General features: G+C 41.5%; 1 protein-coding gene across 1 annotated transcript in view; it reads left to right on the top strand.

Moving 5' to 3' along the window:
• Window positions 1-16,360, top strand: part of cdin1 (CDAN1 interacting nuclease 1) — a 54,869-nt gene that overhangs the window by 3,714 nt on the left and 34,795 nt on the right. The window contains exons 3-6 of the mRNA XM_080042931.1: window positions 7,163-7,208; window positions 8,251-8,315; window positions 9,168-9,228; window positions 12,679-12,751. Of these exons, the coding sequence (XP_079899057.1) occupies window positions 7,163-7,208; window positions 8,251-8,315; window positions 9,168-9,228; window positions 12,679-12,751 (245 nt within the window). The remainder of the gene's footprint in view (window positions 1-7,162; window positions 7,209-8,250; window positions 8,316-9,167; window positions 9,229-12,678; window positions 12,752-16,360) is intronic.

A 16,360-nucleotide genomic window follows, 5' to 3' on the forward strand; every position in this document is an offset into this window, starting at 1 on the left:
TGCCCTCTCTTCCCTTGCCCTCTTCTTAGCCAGCCGTGGTGTGTCCTGCCTAGTATCTGGACCGTGGTTAGGCAGCCAAGGGGAGGGAGGGGAAGGTAGGAGGGCCCGTCGCAGGCCTTTGCAGGGGGGAAATGGGACATCAGCCCCGTCACGTTTTTCTCTTGCCACGTATTAGAATTGGAAATGATGGGCTGCTCTCCGAGGCCTTTCCCTTTGGCTTCCCTTGGGTCTAGAAGGGACCCCAGTCCATCCACCCTTTTGTCCCCAGAGAGAGTCTGTGTAAGAAGAGCGAGAAAAAGTGGGAGGGGAATGTGAGTCCTCTGTGTCCTTCTGCGCTATATTATGAATGAATTTGGATGTAATGATTACCCCCCCACTCTTTAAAATGCCATTCAGCTCCCTCACTCATATGGCTTTCACACTCATGAAAAGTAGGAGGGTATGCAGAAAAAAGGGCAGATGCCTCTGTTTTGGAAAATGGCTTAAAAAGTAAAGCGTGAAGCATCCCTCCCCTCTAAACACTGCCTCTGTCTCTTTCTCTTTTACACACACACACACACACACACAGCTCCCTGGTGAGGAGTCCCTGAACGTTTTCCGAATCGGGCCCTAATGTGCCGTTTTCATCAGCACTGAGGCGGGCTGCAATATGGTGCCGGAGCTCGCTCTGGGAATATGAATGTTGATTAAGCATGCGTTCAGCCTTTTGAAATTCTGAAGAAGTGTCAGAATAATGGATGTTGAGCAAATGTCAAGCATTTGTTAATTTCTCTGTTATTTGGGGTTTATCTAGCATGATCTGTGGAGGGAAAGCACAGGGCCAGGGTTGCTGTGGCATGTGCCATTGATATGGTGATTTCTTGGCTACAGACACTTTGTTTTTGATGGTAATATCCAGGCTCAGGACGGAGCTCAGGGACTTGCTCATTGATTATTTATTGTGGGTGAAGTGTTTTCTCGCTTCTTTTTTTTAAACATGCTGGTTAAACCTAAGGATTTGGTAACAGGCACGATGCATTAAACTGGCTAGATCTTTATATATTAGCTTTATAGTTCAAGAACTCAACACAATACTTTTTTTATATAATTTTGTTTCATGTCAGCCTATATTCTGCAGTGTTGGCAGATTTTTTTTGGGGAATAGAAGTACAGTACATTTTTTTCTTCAAAAACCAACTCGTACTGTTACAGTGGCTTATGACCAAGATCCCCAAACACATAATATAGTATCAGAACATTTGGAAACTTGGTATTGAGCTTAATAAGAATGTCAAATAAACATTTTGCAAGTCGGAAATGCACCTGCCTTCATCAAAAATATTTAAAATAACTAATTGTTTTTGTTCTATTGGCTGACTTTGTAACCTGAAAATTCCTTTTTTATTTTCATTTCAAAACGACACACTTATACTACCCACGTTTAAGATACATACCATTACAATAAGCAGTACTTGTGCTACTGATCCAGATGGAGTGCTTCTAAATTTAACTGTGATTTCCATTATTGTCTCTGTGGACTTGACTGAGTTGCTCTGTCGTTGGCTCTTGTGTGCAGGTAGAATTCTAGAACTATTTTCTAGCCTGGAAGTGGCAATGACATTACCCAGAGACTGATGTAGTGCAGAGCCTGCAAGGGCCAGCCCCCCAAACAGCCTCCAGTGAGTGCACGGACTCACACTTCTGGCTGCCCATATTGAACAAAACACAAACTGGCAGTTGGGGGCTTGGGGGTACAACCCTTGAAGGCTGAGAAAGGCTGGCAAACTAATTCCACAGCTTTATGTGGTTAGGTGAGCATTGGAAGGGTGAAGGGATGAATGAAGTGTAAGGAGAGAGAGGAGAGCTGCAGAGTACTGTGCTGAGTGTACAACTTCATGTCAGGCTAAGGAGTCCATGAATAATAGATGCAATCAATTACTTGATTAGGAAGCACAGGAATGACTACTTCCTCCTCATATCTTAGGGACATTGTCCAACTAGCACACTCTTTAAGATTGTAAAGCCTTTTCGGGCTCATTGGGCTAAAAACACTGAGGTAAGCAGCTTGTTGCTAAGGTAAGGTATTTGCAGTTATAAGGGGCACTATCTTAAATGATAAAAACTATGGTTATTGGATTGCTCAACAGAATAAGATGTTAATATTAGTAGGGAGGAATTATTGGCACAGGATATAAGCTTTTGTGAGTAAGCCGTACACACACAGAGGGAAACCTTCAACATAGAGTACTATAGTTCAGCTGGGGTGGTTAATGCTAGAGTCCCTTGCCCCAGGTTCTCTTTGCATACTGGGATCAATTGCAAAAAGACGAATGAAACAAATTGCTCAGAATGGAACAAGTTCCCCAGCCACGCTTGGGGGGAGTTGGGCAATTGGTCAGTGTAATGTGTTTCTTCTGCCAGACCAGTGGACTGCTCACTCGCCCACTTGACAGATAACACGGACCTCGTTTTCAATTTCCACAAGAGTTTGCAGATGCAGCGCTGACAATTATTGCAACAATGGCAACGTACCACACAGTATCGTTATAACATGTTTTGTCACAGACCGAGTTGCGGAGATCCCTAGCTTTCGGGGGGAATCACAATTAGGGTGGTGAAACGCGGTAGCCTTCCCCGCTCTTTTTCGCCACCATTTTGTATAACAGTTTTGACATCTCGGGGGGACCCTCAGCTGACAGAATTTTTAAAGATTGTAATAAAGTGAAGGGGGCTGTGTAAGGGGTCATATTGTTCATCTATTAGGACAATGGTAGGCAGCGAGATGCCCTGTTGTGCTTCTGCTAAAGCCATTTCTGCACATAGTCCCCCGCAGGCTTGTAGGTTTATATGGCCTTCTGCAGAGAGATGGTAGGGGTGGGGGCACTATCAGTAAATGTAGTGGAATGTACTCTCAGTAAGAGTGAAGTTCTCTTTAGTTATGGGGGGGGAGGGAAGAAAATATAGGGTAACTGTAGATTTTTTAAACTGTACATGCTAACGGATAAAACAGTAAAAAGGAAAAAATGAATACATTTCTGCGTCTACTGTTAATATCATACTATCTACGTCTGCTTTTACACTGATTGTAATAACACGGCTTTACTGTTTGTTTTTGTGCAGGATAAAAAAAAGTTGAACTAATTTGAACTGTAAACATGTGTGCTCATTGTGCAAGTATTTGACTGAAGCTGCATGAGGTTTGTGTTTGTTTCCATCTCTTGTCAAAATATATCAAATTTATACATTAACACATAAAGATTTTTCCTTTTCTTTTTCTGGTGCACATTTGTCTTGTCGCTGATGATGCTAGGCTTAGTTGAGAAACAGATGTTAGCATTTTGCCTATCAGCATGTGTAATTAGCAGCATTTGCATATCCAGAGGGTTTAACCCACATTCAGCTGTTTTTCACTTCGTAAAATATTGATCTATAGGAAAGTAATTGCTCAATAGATTATTGTCAGCATTCTTGCTTGAATGAAATCCTTGCTTGACATTTACATTCCCCAATATACGAGAGCGATAGCTTATTTTATACTGATAAAAGTGGACGATTGTAAAATAACAAGGTTTTAAACTATAGGCAGTATTTCCATACACTTTGTAAGAGTGACTCATTTAATCCATGTCATTCCCCTCAAAATGGCTCCATTGCCATTAGTAACAATATGTGCTATGCCTCAATTACCCAGATCCATGCCCCGAAGAGTCGCACCATGCACCACTCGCTGCATGCAGATCCACCAAATGCTTAGTACTGTCGCAGCATACGATACCAATGCCATTAGCCAGGTGGCTTTCATTACCTAAATTACAGCTATTGTTTATAATTAATTCTTTGTAAATAGGAACATTCTGAATATAATTGATAGCTTGAATTTCCCCCAACCTCCTATTAATTAGCTAGATGGGAATTTCTAGGCATTTTGCTGCTGTTTTTTTTTTCTTCCTCTAGATGCCATACACTGAGACACTCTGAATGCTCCAGAAGATAAGGCAATTCAACACTCCAACATGGGTTTGTCAGATTCATAACCAGTGGATAGCCTAGCTTAATAGAGCCTAAAGCACTGACCAGACAGGCATACCAGCTCAGTGACAAAGTGAAAGTCCCTAATTGTTTTTAATTTAATCTGCTGCTTTACTATTTTGGGTGCCAGTGCATATTAATGCTCTGTCTTGTGTTGCACGGAAGGGGTAATTAGGTTGAGAGTGAATGATTCCCAAACCGTTCTTCTGTCTCCCAACCTTCTGTTTCTCCATGTTCTAAATGACATCCAAGAGGGAGGGCTTTTTTTTTTATGTTCTTTTTTTTTCTTATCGCATAAAGGTCAATGAAAGGATCTGCTGCAATGTCACAAGCTCTTTTTAGAACATACAATATTTTTTTCAAATATGTCCATTTGTTTGCTGTAATACATTTAGAAAATGTGTCACTGGTTTCAAACCAAACTGGCATATTTTAAATTAGTAGGACAGATTATTGAACTCAGCTGTTAACATAAACAACTTACAGATGCATTAATAAGTACATAGACACACATAAAGTTATCAAAGCCGTACTATCCAGGGGGTTGTTTTAGGATTAACTCTGAGGAAAAATGTTTATGTAATTTAAAAAAATATTTTAAATGGGTGACATTAACACAATAATCTTGTTACTTTGGCTTGTTGTCTTTCTTACCTTATGTCACATAGCATTAATTGTTTCACCCTTCTGCTGTGCTGATGTGCACACATCTTAAATCCAGTTTTGCTCATTATCTTTTTTCAATCCAAATAAAGACGGTAAGATATGAATCTGGTTTTGGAATAGTTGTCAAAAGTTTTTTTCATTTTTTACATCTACTGAAATAGGACATAGAACCTCCAATGCTGGTATTAGGAGACAGGGATGGATGTATCACAGGGGAAATGAAATGCTACTGTGCAGCAGGCAGATCATACCCCCATTGTGTTAGACTACACTTATGCTCCATATATTAGCATGAAGTGCCCAGGAGAGCACAGGTTGGATATACATTAATGTAGACCTCGCCGTAACTTACTATTAATGTCTGTTTAAGGGGGAAAAAAGGGGGTTACACAATGTGACCGCAGTGTAAAAACCTGACAGACTCCATCTATGCACAGCTGGCAACTGTTGGTTTGGATCCAGGTGTCTGCCCTTGTCTCTTGACATTCTTTTATTTTCTTTTTCTTTTTTATCATGTTCAGTTCTTGAGCTACCTGCTCTTGTTTTGATATTTAAGTTACCATGAGCATTTTGATTCAGTTCCAATGAACCAAAATAAATTATTTGAGGGAAAACTTTCTTTTTTTTTCAAGAAGACAAAGAAAAGTTTTCAGTGCTTTTGAAACAGATATGTTTTCCTAGATATTTAGAAGCAGTTTATGCCCCCTTTTAAAGTTAACAGGGTATAGATTTAGCAATTAGGTGGTAATCATGCTCATTATAGAGAGTAATCCATTTAAAACCTAGCAGATGTCTGTTCCAACAGGGGGGATCGGGATGGTCCCATGCCAACAATAAGGCCGTAATGTTGTTGAAATGCTTCAGGTGCAAGGTTGAAGTGTGGAAGACATTTTTTTCCCCTCCCTTAAGTGTCCACATGTTGACAGTTGACCGTTTAATGGCACACTTAATTGCAGCGGCCCCTTCGTCCCCAAGCATCGTTGTAAATGAATGCTGAGGTGGCAATACACCCCCGCCCCCCCCCCCCCCACACCTCCTCCTATTCTCCTTTTTATACTTCAAACATTTGTTTCTTGCCGTTTTCTAACTGTAAATTTGTGGTTGAATGAGACTCATCCGTGTGATGTGTTGAGCCTCAAAGAGTTTAAATAGTTGAGAATGAGCTGTTTCCCTTGCAAGAGCAGTGAAAACTGTTTGGCATCTGGAGAACCCCAACATGACGAGTAAAGTCATTATAAACTATTCCAGTGGTTAAAATGTTTTTTTTTATGAAGATATGGTCACAGACTCAGACTCCAGACAGAAATCAATGTTTGAGATTCCTTTGGCTTTGTCTACAAGTCACATAGTTATTTCATGGTTTATACAGTGATTGATGTCGAAGGCCTATGTGGACTCAATATTTCGATGCGGATCGGAAGCTTTCGGCTTCCCTTCTGTATTTACATACAACAATCAAGTGCAATGAGTGAATATAGAGACACAACGCCACTGGAGACCGTCATTGAGCAGTTTGCATGTGTGTGCAATGCTTTCAATGTTTCTTTTTTGTTCACATGAAGGGTGGAGGAATGTTTCATTCAATTAGAATGATATGTGTCACCGGCCGCTTTTAAATATGTTGAACTCAAAGGATGCTGTGGTAGGGGGTTGGGGGGAAGGTGTATCATGTAGGGGCTGCATGGGAGGGGAGTCCCTGTTGGAATTGCCTGTTTTCCAGGTTTGCCTCTCCACCAGGTGTTTGACATTGACTGGAGCTGGAGATGAATGTAATTTATGGCAACCCATGGAATTGACCGGCTCCTGGGAGTCCCAAGCTTCCTGCAGTGAAAGTTTCCATTTTCAAAGCCCATCAGTTGCAGTGGGAGGGCTCCACAAAGGGCCCATATGCCAGCAGCACTGACAGCCAGGCAGAGAAACTTTCTCCTGTTCCTGTGTATTGCTACACCACTAGCCCCAAACAAATCCACACACTGGCAGTGGTCAGCAGCACCGTTTGCAAAGAGACAATCTATCTACCAAACCGGGGAGTGTAATTGTCAATGAATGATGTGATTCTCTCAGTGATTGGACTTGAACCCTATCCATTATTTGCATGATTGTCAATTTGTCATTCATTGCTCTTTGAGTGTCCTTCCTTTTGTGTGGTTTAACAACAGCAGAAACTGCACTGAGGAATAATTAAGCTTTCTGGAGAGGAAGGGATGAGAGAAGTATGAATGAGTGAAAAAAAAAAGTAAAGATATATTTTATAGAATATATCTTTCTCATCTCCCAGCCCCCCTCACACACACACACACACCATCAAGGCAGGAATCCTTTTTTTTGTCATAGGTGTTCATCTGGAACAACTTTGCCACACTTGTTTTCATGTTCTTTTAGATTACAGGGCAGCTGGCCCCGGCTTTGAAGCCCCCCCCCCCTCTCCCTTTTGTCTCCGTGCAATGCACTCTGGTAATTAACTTTGTCCTTCTTTTATTTGTTCCAGTCACTCGCAGTCCACTCTTCTGAGCATCTTCTCCCTGGAGTACCAGGTTAGAAGTTTTCTTCCTTTGTGAGCCCTGACAGGTGCCTAATTGAATGATGAATGTCCCTTTATTTCTTTGTAATTGAACTGCCAGCTCTCTGATTGGTTTGGAGGATCTAGCCCCCCTCTCCACCATACCCTGGCTTATTCCACCACCCACCATCCCTCCCTCCCACACACACACACCTCCACCCCTTACTCCTGCTCATGCACGTTCACGTTGAGGGCCCTTGCCTGTGCCTGAGCCTCTGTGGATGTCTGCCAAGCCTTCCCATCCATCTGTCTAATAACATCTAGCCCCTGCTTATTTGGTGGACCTGTAATAAATTATGCTAAACCATTATTATTCTGACAATAATAATTTCCCCGTGTAGTGCGGCTGCGTGTGCTAAATGTTTGCTGACTCGCACTGTCACTGCTGCTTTCCACGGCTGACAGCGGATGATGATAAATGGCCGCTGCCGCCAGTGGCAGAAGGCAGCACAGGCAGAAAATGGAGTCATTTATCATCCCCCTGACAGGTGTCAGTCACACTGCCCGTCTCTGTGGAATTACATTTATTTTTTTCTGTGCATGTGTGTGTGTGTGTCTGTGTGTGTGTGTGTAGTAGTAGTTTTTAAATAAGTTGTTTTTTAACCAATGCTCTTGGTCTTTTATCCCCTACCCTCCTCTTCTGTCTCGGCGAAGATGGCAATTGAATTGCATGGAAATGTCAGGGTGGTGGAACGTGGGATGGGGTCATTGTTTGATCGAAAACAGGGGAAATGAAAACAAGGTTTGAGTGAGGAGGGTGGGGGGTTTGAACAAGGTTGCCTCGGTACACTTTGACCTCCAGCAAAACTATTAAAATGAAATTATGTGACCCGGGTTCTCTCGCTCCTGTTGTTATACAATAGGGCATACAGGAGATAAGCCTGCATTTTATTAAGGTGGAATACATACAGTAAATGTAAAGCTTTCGCCCTGTAATGAATTTTATTGTATGGAAATGAACTATCAATGTCGTTGTTGTTTTTATTAATATTACATTCGTCTTCTCTTTGTGACAGAAACGAACCAAAAGAACAATCTCAAGACACCATGCACCAGATGTTATGGAAAGCCACTATCAAAGGTGCTGTGTTACTTTGTTTCTCTCTGTTCTGTTGTCTAGTACTGTCTTATCTTCTTCTCATCTCTATCACAGTTTTTTTGTTGCTTCTTTTTCTACCTGTCTCCCACTCCCACTCTGTGTTCTCTTTGTCCTCCCCCCATCTCTGACTGAGGAAGGGACTTTGGCACGTCCCTTGCTCAGAGAGTAGGTGGGCCACCATGACAGATATAATCTCTTCCAAACAAATCGCCACCCTCAGGATTCATTCCAGACCTCCACTTGCACCTGCTAAGCTAAAGCTCTGTTCTCCATGTTTAAATTGAAAGCAGAAAAAAAATTAAATAAATAAGCAGCCATTGGACATTTGCCTTACACAGGCTTATGATGGGATGATTATCTGTAATTCAATGAATGTGGATAAATAAAAAAAGAAAGAAGAAAAACAGGCTTTGGGGGGAGAGAAGAAAGCCTCTTTGCATATTGCAATTAGCCTCTATCTAGCTTATTAGGCCATTGTTCTGGGGAAAACAAGGCTGGGTAATGCACTTCTAATCCACTTACAACAAACCTCAGAGATGATCTGGGTAAGATCTGTGGGGAGCGGCAGTTTTAGCTGGCGAGGGAAAAAAGGCTTTTTGGGCGGCAGGGGTTAACTAACTATCATATGCTTGTCTGGCTTCAAGGAAATTTGAAGCCCTTTATGCAGTGCTGTTTTAACCGCACAGAGCCTGCCATATGCCACCTAGGGCAAAGTCATCAGGGACATTAGCATGTCTTGGCTAGCCTGGTCTAGTCCCCTCTACCCTTCTGTCTGCCTTTTGTGGGTTGCTGTGTTTTTTTTCACTGCTGTTTTTGTTCTTTGTTATAATGAAGGTATCTGAGTGAAGCAAAGGCCCATCCCACTGCTCCTGTCCTACTGGAGTTGGCCATAGAGGTAATGGCATAACATTTTTATTTTGAAAATAAGAAAAAATAGATAGAAGGAGAAAGGAGAAAAAAACTCAAAGTCCTCCACTGATGCTTACTTGTTCCCTAAACGGACAGATAGAAGTTGGCTGCAGTTTTGATTTTTCTCCCTTGTCTGTTAGCCATTATCAAAATTGTTTAAATGGCCCGGTCCATTATCAATTATTGAATGTAATTAGCTCCCACCTCCCATTAAGCAGATGTGAAAATACTTTTTTTTTCATGTTTTATTATGTAATTTTCCAAATTGCACTTCAGACGGAGTTGCCGCAAACTGCGGACAGGTGAGGGCAGGGTCACCGGGTAAATCTTCTCTTCATCACTTCATCACTTGTTTGCTTTAGGAGGTCAGTGTAGGATTTGTACTCTGTGGAATTCCTTCATTTAATTCTATGTGAACTTAACTTCACATAGAGTGATTCAGTGGTACAAAAACTCAAATAGAAGGAGGTGTGTGTGTGTGTGTGTGTGTGTGTGTGTGTGTGTGTGTGTGTGTGTGTGTGTGTGTGTGTGTGTGTGTGTGTGTGTGTGTGTGTGTGTGTGTGTGTGTGTGTGTGTGTGTGTGTGTGTGTGTGTGTGTGTGTGTGTGTGTGTGTGTGTGTGTGTGTGTGTGTGTGTGTGTGTGTGTGTGTGGTGAAATAGCCTCATGCTTTGATTTATTCACATTTTACAGTTTCTGCATTTTACATTAGTGACGGTTAATCTACCCAGTGGCCACTAGTGTTTCTTTAATTTTGCACCTAGTCAGTATATTACCTTTCACACAAGGGAAGTACCAAAGAATCAGCCACCAGTTTCTACTCAGTAACCAAAATGCAGCAAAAGCGGCTGATGGGGCTGAATTACTATAATTGAATGCAATATGATGTTGGTTATTACACTATGTTGAGCAGCATGTATGCAAGATTTCTGAAGCCAGATACTTTCCTTTTTTTTTTTTGTCATTTGAATACATTATTAATCTTGCAGTTTCCTCTTTATTTTGATTGTTACAATAGGCCGCATAACCTTTTTAGAATATTTAAAATGCCCATAACATTTTTACTGGTGCTTACACTCCAGGCAATGGGATTTGAAGGGTTTTCTTCATCTAAAAATCCAAGTAGTTCACATGCATCATTGGCACCTCCAAAGCTAACTGCCATTATTCATTTTCCATTTAATTGACACATGATTTTTTTTTCTCTCTCTAAAGGATTAAATTCAGCTCAGAGATAACTGTCTATGAACCATTTAACTGTCATTTTAATATGCTACTTAACATTTAAACCAAGCACTCATGCTCTCCCAGACCGCTAATTGATGTAGTTTCATCCCTTTATGAGACAATATATCTCCAACAGAGGGAAATGATTAACAATGATGAAAACTATTCATGGTTTTCTTCTCTTTTTTTGCCGCCTGAAGTGTTCCTTGAATGATTGTTCTGAACTCAACGTAATCTCTCTCTTTTTCTTTTTTTTTCATTCTTTACATGGAGCTTTATGTAAAGGTTACTTAAACATACAGAGTTTAGAAACAGGTGCGGTTACGCGGATACTATACTGTATGTGGCACTCATTAGCTTTGGGGGTTAGTAAATCCAGAGTTTTACTGAGCAATAATTGTTTTTCTGCCCGGAATTCAAGGCTCTGTGAATCTTAGTCACATGTTACCAACTCCTGAAGTGCTGCGGTCTGACTTGAGATATGGAGAGATGGACTCATGATTAATATGAAAATTAGGGAGAGGCAAGTACCTGAACTAATCAGGTGGTCCTTATGCAGACTGGGCCAGCATTTGGTAATGTTGCCATTTTTCATGTGTCAGCCCCTTGATGCAGGTTACCACGGAATCTGATGTTCCCCTTGTTATCCGGAGGTGCGAATGGTGGAGCGGGCCAATAAGCACAAAGAGTAGAAGGATTGGGAGGAGAGAAGAGAAGGAGAGAAAAATAAGAAGGGTTAGAGAGAAGAAAGAGAGCTAGCTACTGTAGCTCCAAGCTACAAATACAAAAAAGTCTGAAACCCTATGCGAGGTCTCTTAATAAAGATCTAAACTCTGTGCTCACCCCTTAATTATTATAGACATGTTTGGCCTATTTAACAAGCTGCCTTCTTTGTGCAATATTATGGAGATGTTAACAAATACCACTCCGGGTAAGAAGACATTGTTTAGACAGATGCTTTCTCTGCTCCCAGCATTACCAAGGAAGCATCAGAGGAAAAGATGAAATGCACCATTCTCATATATGCTGAGGGCAAATTCACTTTTGGTCCCCAATTATGTTATCAAAAGAAACCATTTTTGGCTTTGGCTGTTGTGTTTCATAACGAGTCGGCTAGGATTGCCATTCTTTGAGCAACGTTTTAATTCCCCTCCATACGGAAGAGGCTGTGAAATTAAGTAGTAAATAACCCCTAACGTGTCATCTTATTTGCAGCATCAACTGCTATGCTTTTGGAAAAGAAATCGGTTCCATATGCCTGGTTTTCTTTTAAAGCTTATACGTACTTCTGTACATTTAAGATATTTTTAGGACAACGCCTGATAATTGAATGACTAATTGTCATCTACTGCTGGCCATGAGAATAGCTGTTGTTTTGTCATTGCATACCGTACCATTGAAAATGCTTTCACTGTCATATTACTTATCATGTGTGTGGACAGGCATGGTGCGAGTACGATTTTGGTCGGAAAGAAACTTTCAGTATCAGTCATTAGTGCTCCTTTACCTGTCAGGGCATCTCCCTGCTCTCAAACCAAAAACATCACACACCTTTCAAGGTGTCTTTGTCTTCAAAGAGTGCTGCAGCCATAGGTTGTATCCTTCCTATTAAGGACTGCATTCCTGCAGTCCCTCCGGTGTGTCCTGTTGGTTCCTGCAGTTTTGCCTTGGTGATCATCCTATGATTAAAGCGCTCCATTGTCTCTAGCCCGGGCATATAGCGAGCGCTGCTTTTTCACACGAGATGAGAGACTACGGTTGTCCGTTTGACAGCGGTGAAGGCAATTCAGCTTGGTAGCTCGGCGGCGTAATAGGCGATCTCTTGTTCCTGTGGGAGAGGTTATTGCAAAGCAAGGCTTTCAAATACCAATTTGCACAGGGATTGTCGAAAGTTAGGTCAAGGTTTTTGGAAAAACGCAATAATATCATTTAGCGCTATTACAATCATTATTATCTATGTGACATCAGCCGAGGGTAGACCGGCTGTGTAATTTCACTGCTGTAATTCTTAGGGCTCTTTGAAATACGTTTCACGCTTCCAACTGGGATTTAGTTTGAAGGTTTGTAAATGAAGTAAGTCTCCAAAGAGGGAAAACAGTTCCACTATACCTACATTTTTCAAGTAGCATTAACTGGCCATTGATGCAATAGCCTGTTTTTTATTAAGGCAAATTCTCTTTCTTTTTTTTCTGTTGTTCAAACCATGTGAAGGTGGATCTGTCTCCTGCACTGATGGCTCGTATCATCCTGGACAGATATCTCCAGGGCCTGGAGGGTGGAATGCGTGAGTAACACTTTTCCATTTCCCACTCTATCCTTTCTATCATCCCCGCCATCAGTCTTAATTGTAGCACTTTGTCTTTTGAATCTCTTTTTCCGTTTGAGTCCCAATTCTAGTTCTTCTAGCTGCTGTATTTTCAGCCTGTCGGAGCCCTAATGAGAGACAGACCACATTTAGTAGAAAGCTAGCTGCATCCCAGGGCACACGACTGGCAATTAAGCACTGGGAGGACCACCCACCTCTCAACTGCACCGTGGATCAATGCTAGCTCACCTCATCAGTGTTATTTATAACGCCCCTGATTTCTTTCCTCGCCCTCTTTCATCCCCCAATGCATCCATCTATCCCCTCTTCCTCCCTCATCCCCTTCTCTCTCTCTCCGTCCCTGCCGGGGCTGAGTTGAGGGGGGAGTGTGGCAGAAAAAGCAAACCATTCCTAGGTTGCGCTGATGGACACGCTGCGTGGGAACAGAATTCCAGATGCAAATATTTGTGTTGGAACGTGTCAAAGAGATTGCCCAGAAATTGTGTGTGTGTGAATAGCTGTCCGTGCACATTCTTCTCTATAGCACTTTCTGACATAATCTTTTATGATATTTTTTTGACACAAATTTGAACAGAATTTGAAGTTAAACTTTTTTTTTTAACATGTGACATTTGGTATTTATTAAAAAAAAACGTTTTTCTTTCCTTTTTTTCGCACAGTACTTTATGCACATACATGATGATTACATATCATTTCGATAGGGATATCCTGATCTTTGAGTCTATTGTGTGTGTGAGTGTCTGTGCAGCAGTCGTTGCTTCGGAAGGAGTGAATCGTACGATGTCAAAAAAAAGACGTGCTTCCAATTTAATCAAGAAAGAGATTAAAGTGGATGTGTGTTATTTTCAACTTCGCCACAGCCACAGCCATTTGTCAAAGTCAGAGATGTGATTGCTTTGGACCTGCCGTTATCCACTGCCTGTCAAAATACTAGTCTGAGCAGCTTGTAGAAACGGGGCATTCATCCCCGGTGAAGTACTGCGTCTCGGATAAAGGCACACACACTAGCATCCCTCCCATCTCCATACAGTGAAAAACTTGCTTTATTATTGCCCCGGAATAGATACATGTAGCAAATGAAACTTCCTCTGTGATCCTTCTTTTGATTATTAAAACAGTGTTGTAACCGTGCAGTATCTCTAGTGTTTGCAGGCTGGTGGTGGGTGTAATGTCATGGTCGCGCTGCTCTTCTTATAGAAAGTGATTTCCCAGAAGCTAGCACTGCAGATGGCTTTAACAGGATAAACTCAGTTCATGGTCAGCCTTACTGGGGCCTACATGCTGTGACAAAAAGCTATGAATAAGGTCAGATTAATATCTAAATCTTTTATCTCTATCCGGTAAAATAGTTAGCCCGCTTTATGAGTGTGTAACGCATTTTCAAATGATGATGTCATTATAACCGCAACTCCCCACTGTGGCCAGCTGTAGAGTCGGTTGCTCTGAGGGTGACTTTTGTTTTGACAGAGCTCCTCTGCCCTCTTCTCCTCGTGACCCGCTTGGCCTTTAGCAAATGAATTGCTGCCCACACGGGCCGCACGGTCAAATCCCTCCAATCTCCCCCTGTGTATATTAAGACTCCAGTAATGTGCTGCCATTATGAAACAATGCAAGGATAATTGTCTTTGCTGGCAATTAGCTAACAGGTTGCTTCAGTGCTATTGTCAGGCATATCCGTCATGCCCCCCCCCCCCCCCCCCCCCTCCCCTCCAGCGCTCCACTGTGCGCGTGTCTCTGTGTGTTTGTGTGTTTTTGTTGGAGTCCAGAGGGAGGGTGTGCAGGCGCACGGCAAAGATCAATAGACTTCTATATAAGGGACATTACCCCCAACTGGGTGACTGGCTTGCCTTTGCCTAGCACCATCGTTTTTTTTTATTCTCCTTCTCTTTCCCTTTGCATTTAAGAGACACAGGAATGGGGCCTTTGGGACTGTGGAATATATGTACAATCACTAGTGCTGGATCAATACAGAGTTTTAAATTGTTTTCTGTCCCTTCCTTGTTTTGTTTTGCTGGCTTCTTGTCCTCCCCTCCCTCCCTCTCTCCCTCCCTCCCTCTCTCCTCTCTCTACACACCACCGCACCTCAACATGACGACACCACCAACAAGCTGCCTCCCCCCGCTCTCCTCTCTCTGCAGCAAAAGTATTGGAGAGAGCATCAGTCAAGCAGAATGAAAGACTATCTGGTGGCGCTTGTAAATAAATCAATACATTCAAAGCAGTTTTATCACGTATTGAATATGATATCAAGATCCATAATGCTCCTTGTCTCATGAAAACAGAGCGGGCAGTAGGGGAGGAAAGGTCACATGTGCACTTTTACACTGTTTATATCAACTATTTTTAGGTCACAAAAAGCTGAGCTTGATGTGTTGTGTTGTTTTTTATTAAATTTTTTATGGTGCATTACAGCATTCTGAAACAGTTGAAACAGCTTCAATGTATATGCCATAATTACTTTGAGAGGTTGTTGATTATAAACTAATTTCCCAAATATGTCCCAAATAGAGAATTTAATTTACAAGGCAAGGTAACACACCGTATGATGATGAAAGATGTATCCAAGTCAATTTGCTCATTTTCATGTCTTCAAATAATTCTACATTTCTAAATTTTCACAATTTTTTTTTATTACTTTTAACAGAAGTATTAATAATAAAAATAAAATAAAAACTTGTAAATGTAATAGAATTGCATTGTATCGGTCTGAAATTTGTTTTAAAAAATTCTGGTTTTAAAAACCAAAGAGAAACATTCACTTTTGAAAAAAAAATTCAAGTAATGTTTGACAGGGACACATATCACAAACTAGATTAAACTTACATCTTGTGCACAGACTACATGTCTCAACCTGACCAACTCTCTAAATGATAAGAATTACATTGCAAACAGTTGTGTTGTCAATCCAACTCTGTGTCGGTAGATACTGCCTCCTAAAAAGTCACTAGCAACATTGGGGGAGCTCCAACTCCTTCTCCCTCCTTCCTGTTATCTCTTCATCTTTTTCTCTATTCCTCCTCTCTGACAGGAGTTGATGTGCCTCTAGATTTAGACATACTTTTTTGAAGAGGCAATTTTGCTAGCTATTTGACCTTTTCCATTTTCCCAAGGCCCAGCTCCAGATTAGATTGCTGCTCCATGTTTTGTAACTATGTGATTTCGACCGCCTTTAAGATTTATTGTCACATTCCTTTACAGAAGCCTTGTACGCGAGGTTATAAATGTCCCACGTTTGATGTTAACACTGTGAGAATGTAAGCGTCTGCTGTGATCCCTTTGCTTTCCCTGACAGAATTCATAATAGCTTCGGTGTTTTGCAGATCAGACGTGTTGATAACTGAATATTGTATTATGTTCCATCCAGTAAAACATCTCAACTTCCACTATGATTGTTATGGTCCCTCCTCTATTTAAGTGCTCCTCTCTTCTCTCTTCTCTCTCCCTCTGACCTCTCTGCTGATGTGTGTATATATGAAGCTTTTTTCTTCTTTTTTTCAAATAATGAGAGCAAGGGCACTTCATTAGCAAGATGGGAGGGAGTAAGGAGGCAAAGGCAAGATGAGTGTT

Source organism: Ammodytes marinus, assembly GCF_949987685.1.
Source record: "Ammodytes marinus genome assembly, chromosome: 15".
NCBI classification, from domain to species: Eukaryota; Metazoa; Chordata; class Actinopteri; order Uranoscopiformes; family Ammodytidae; genus Ammodytes; species Ammodytes marinus.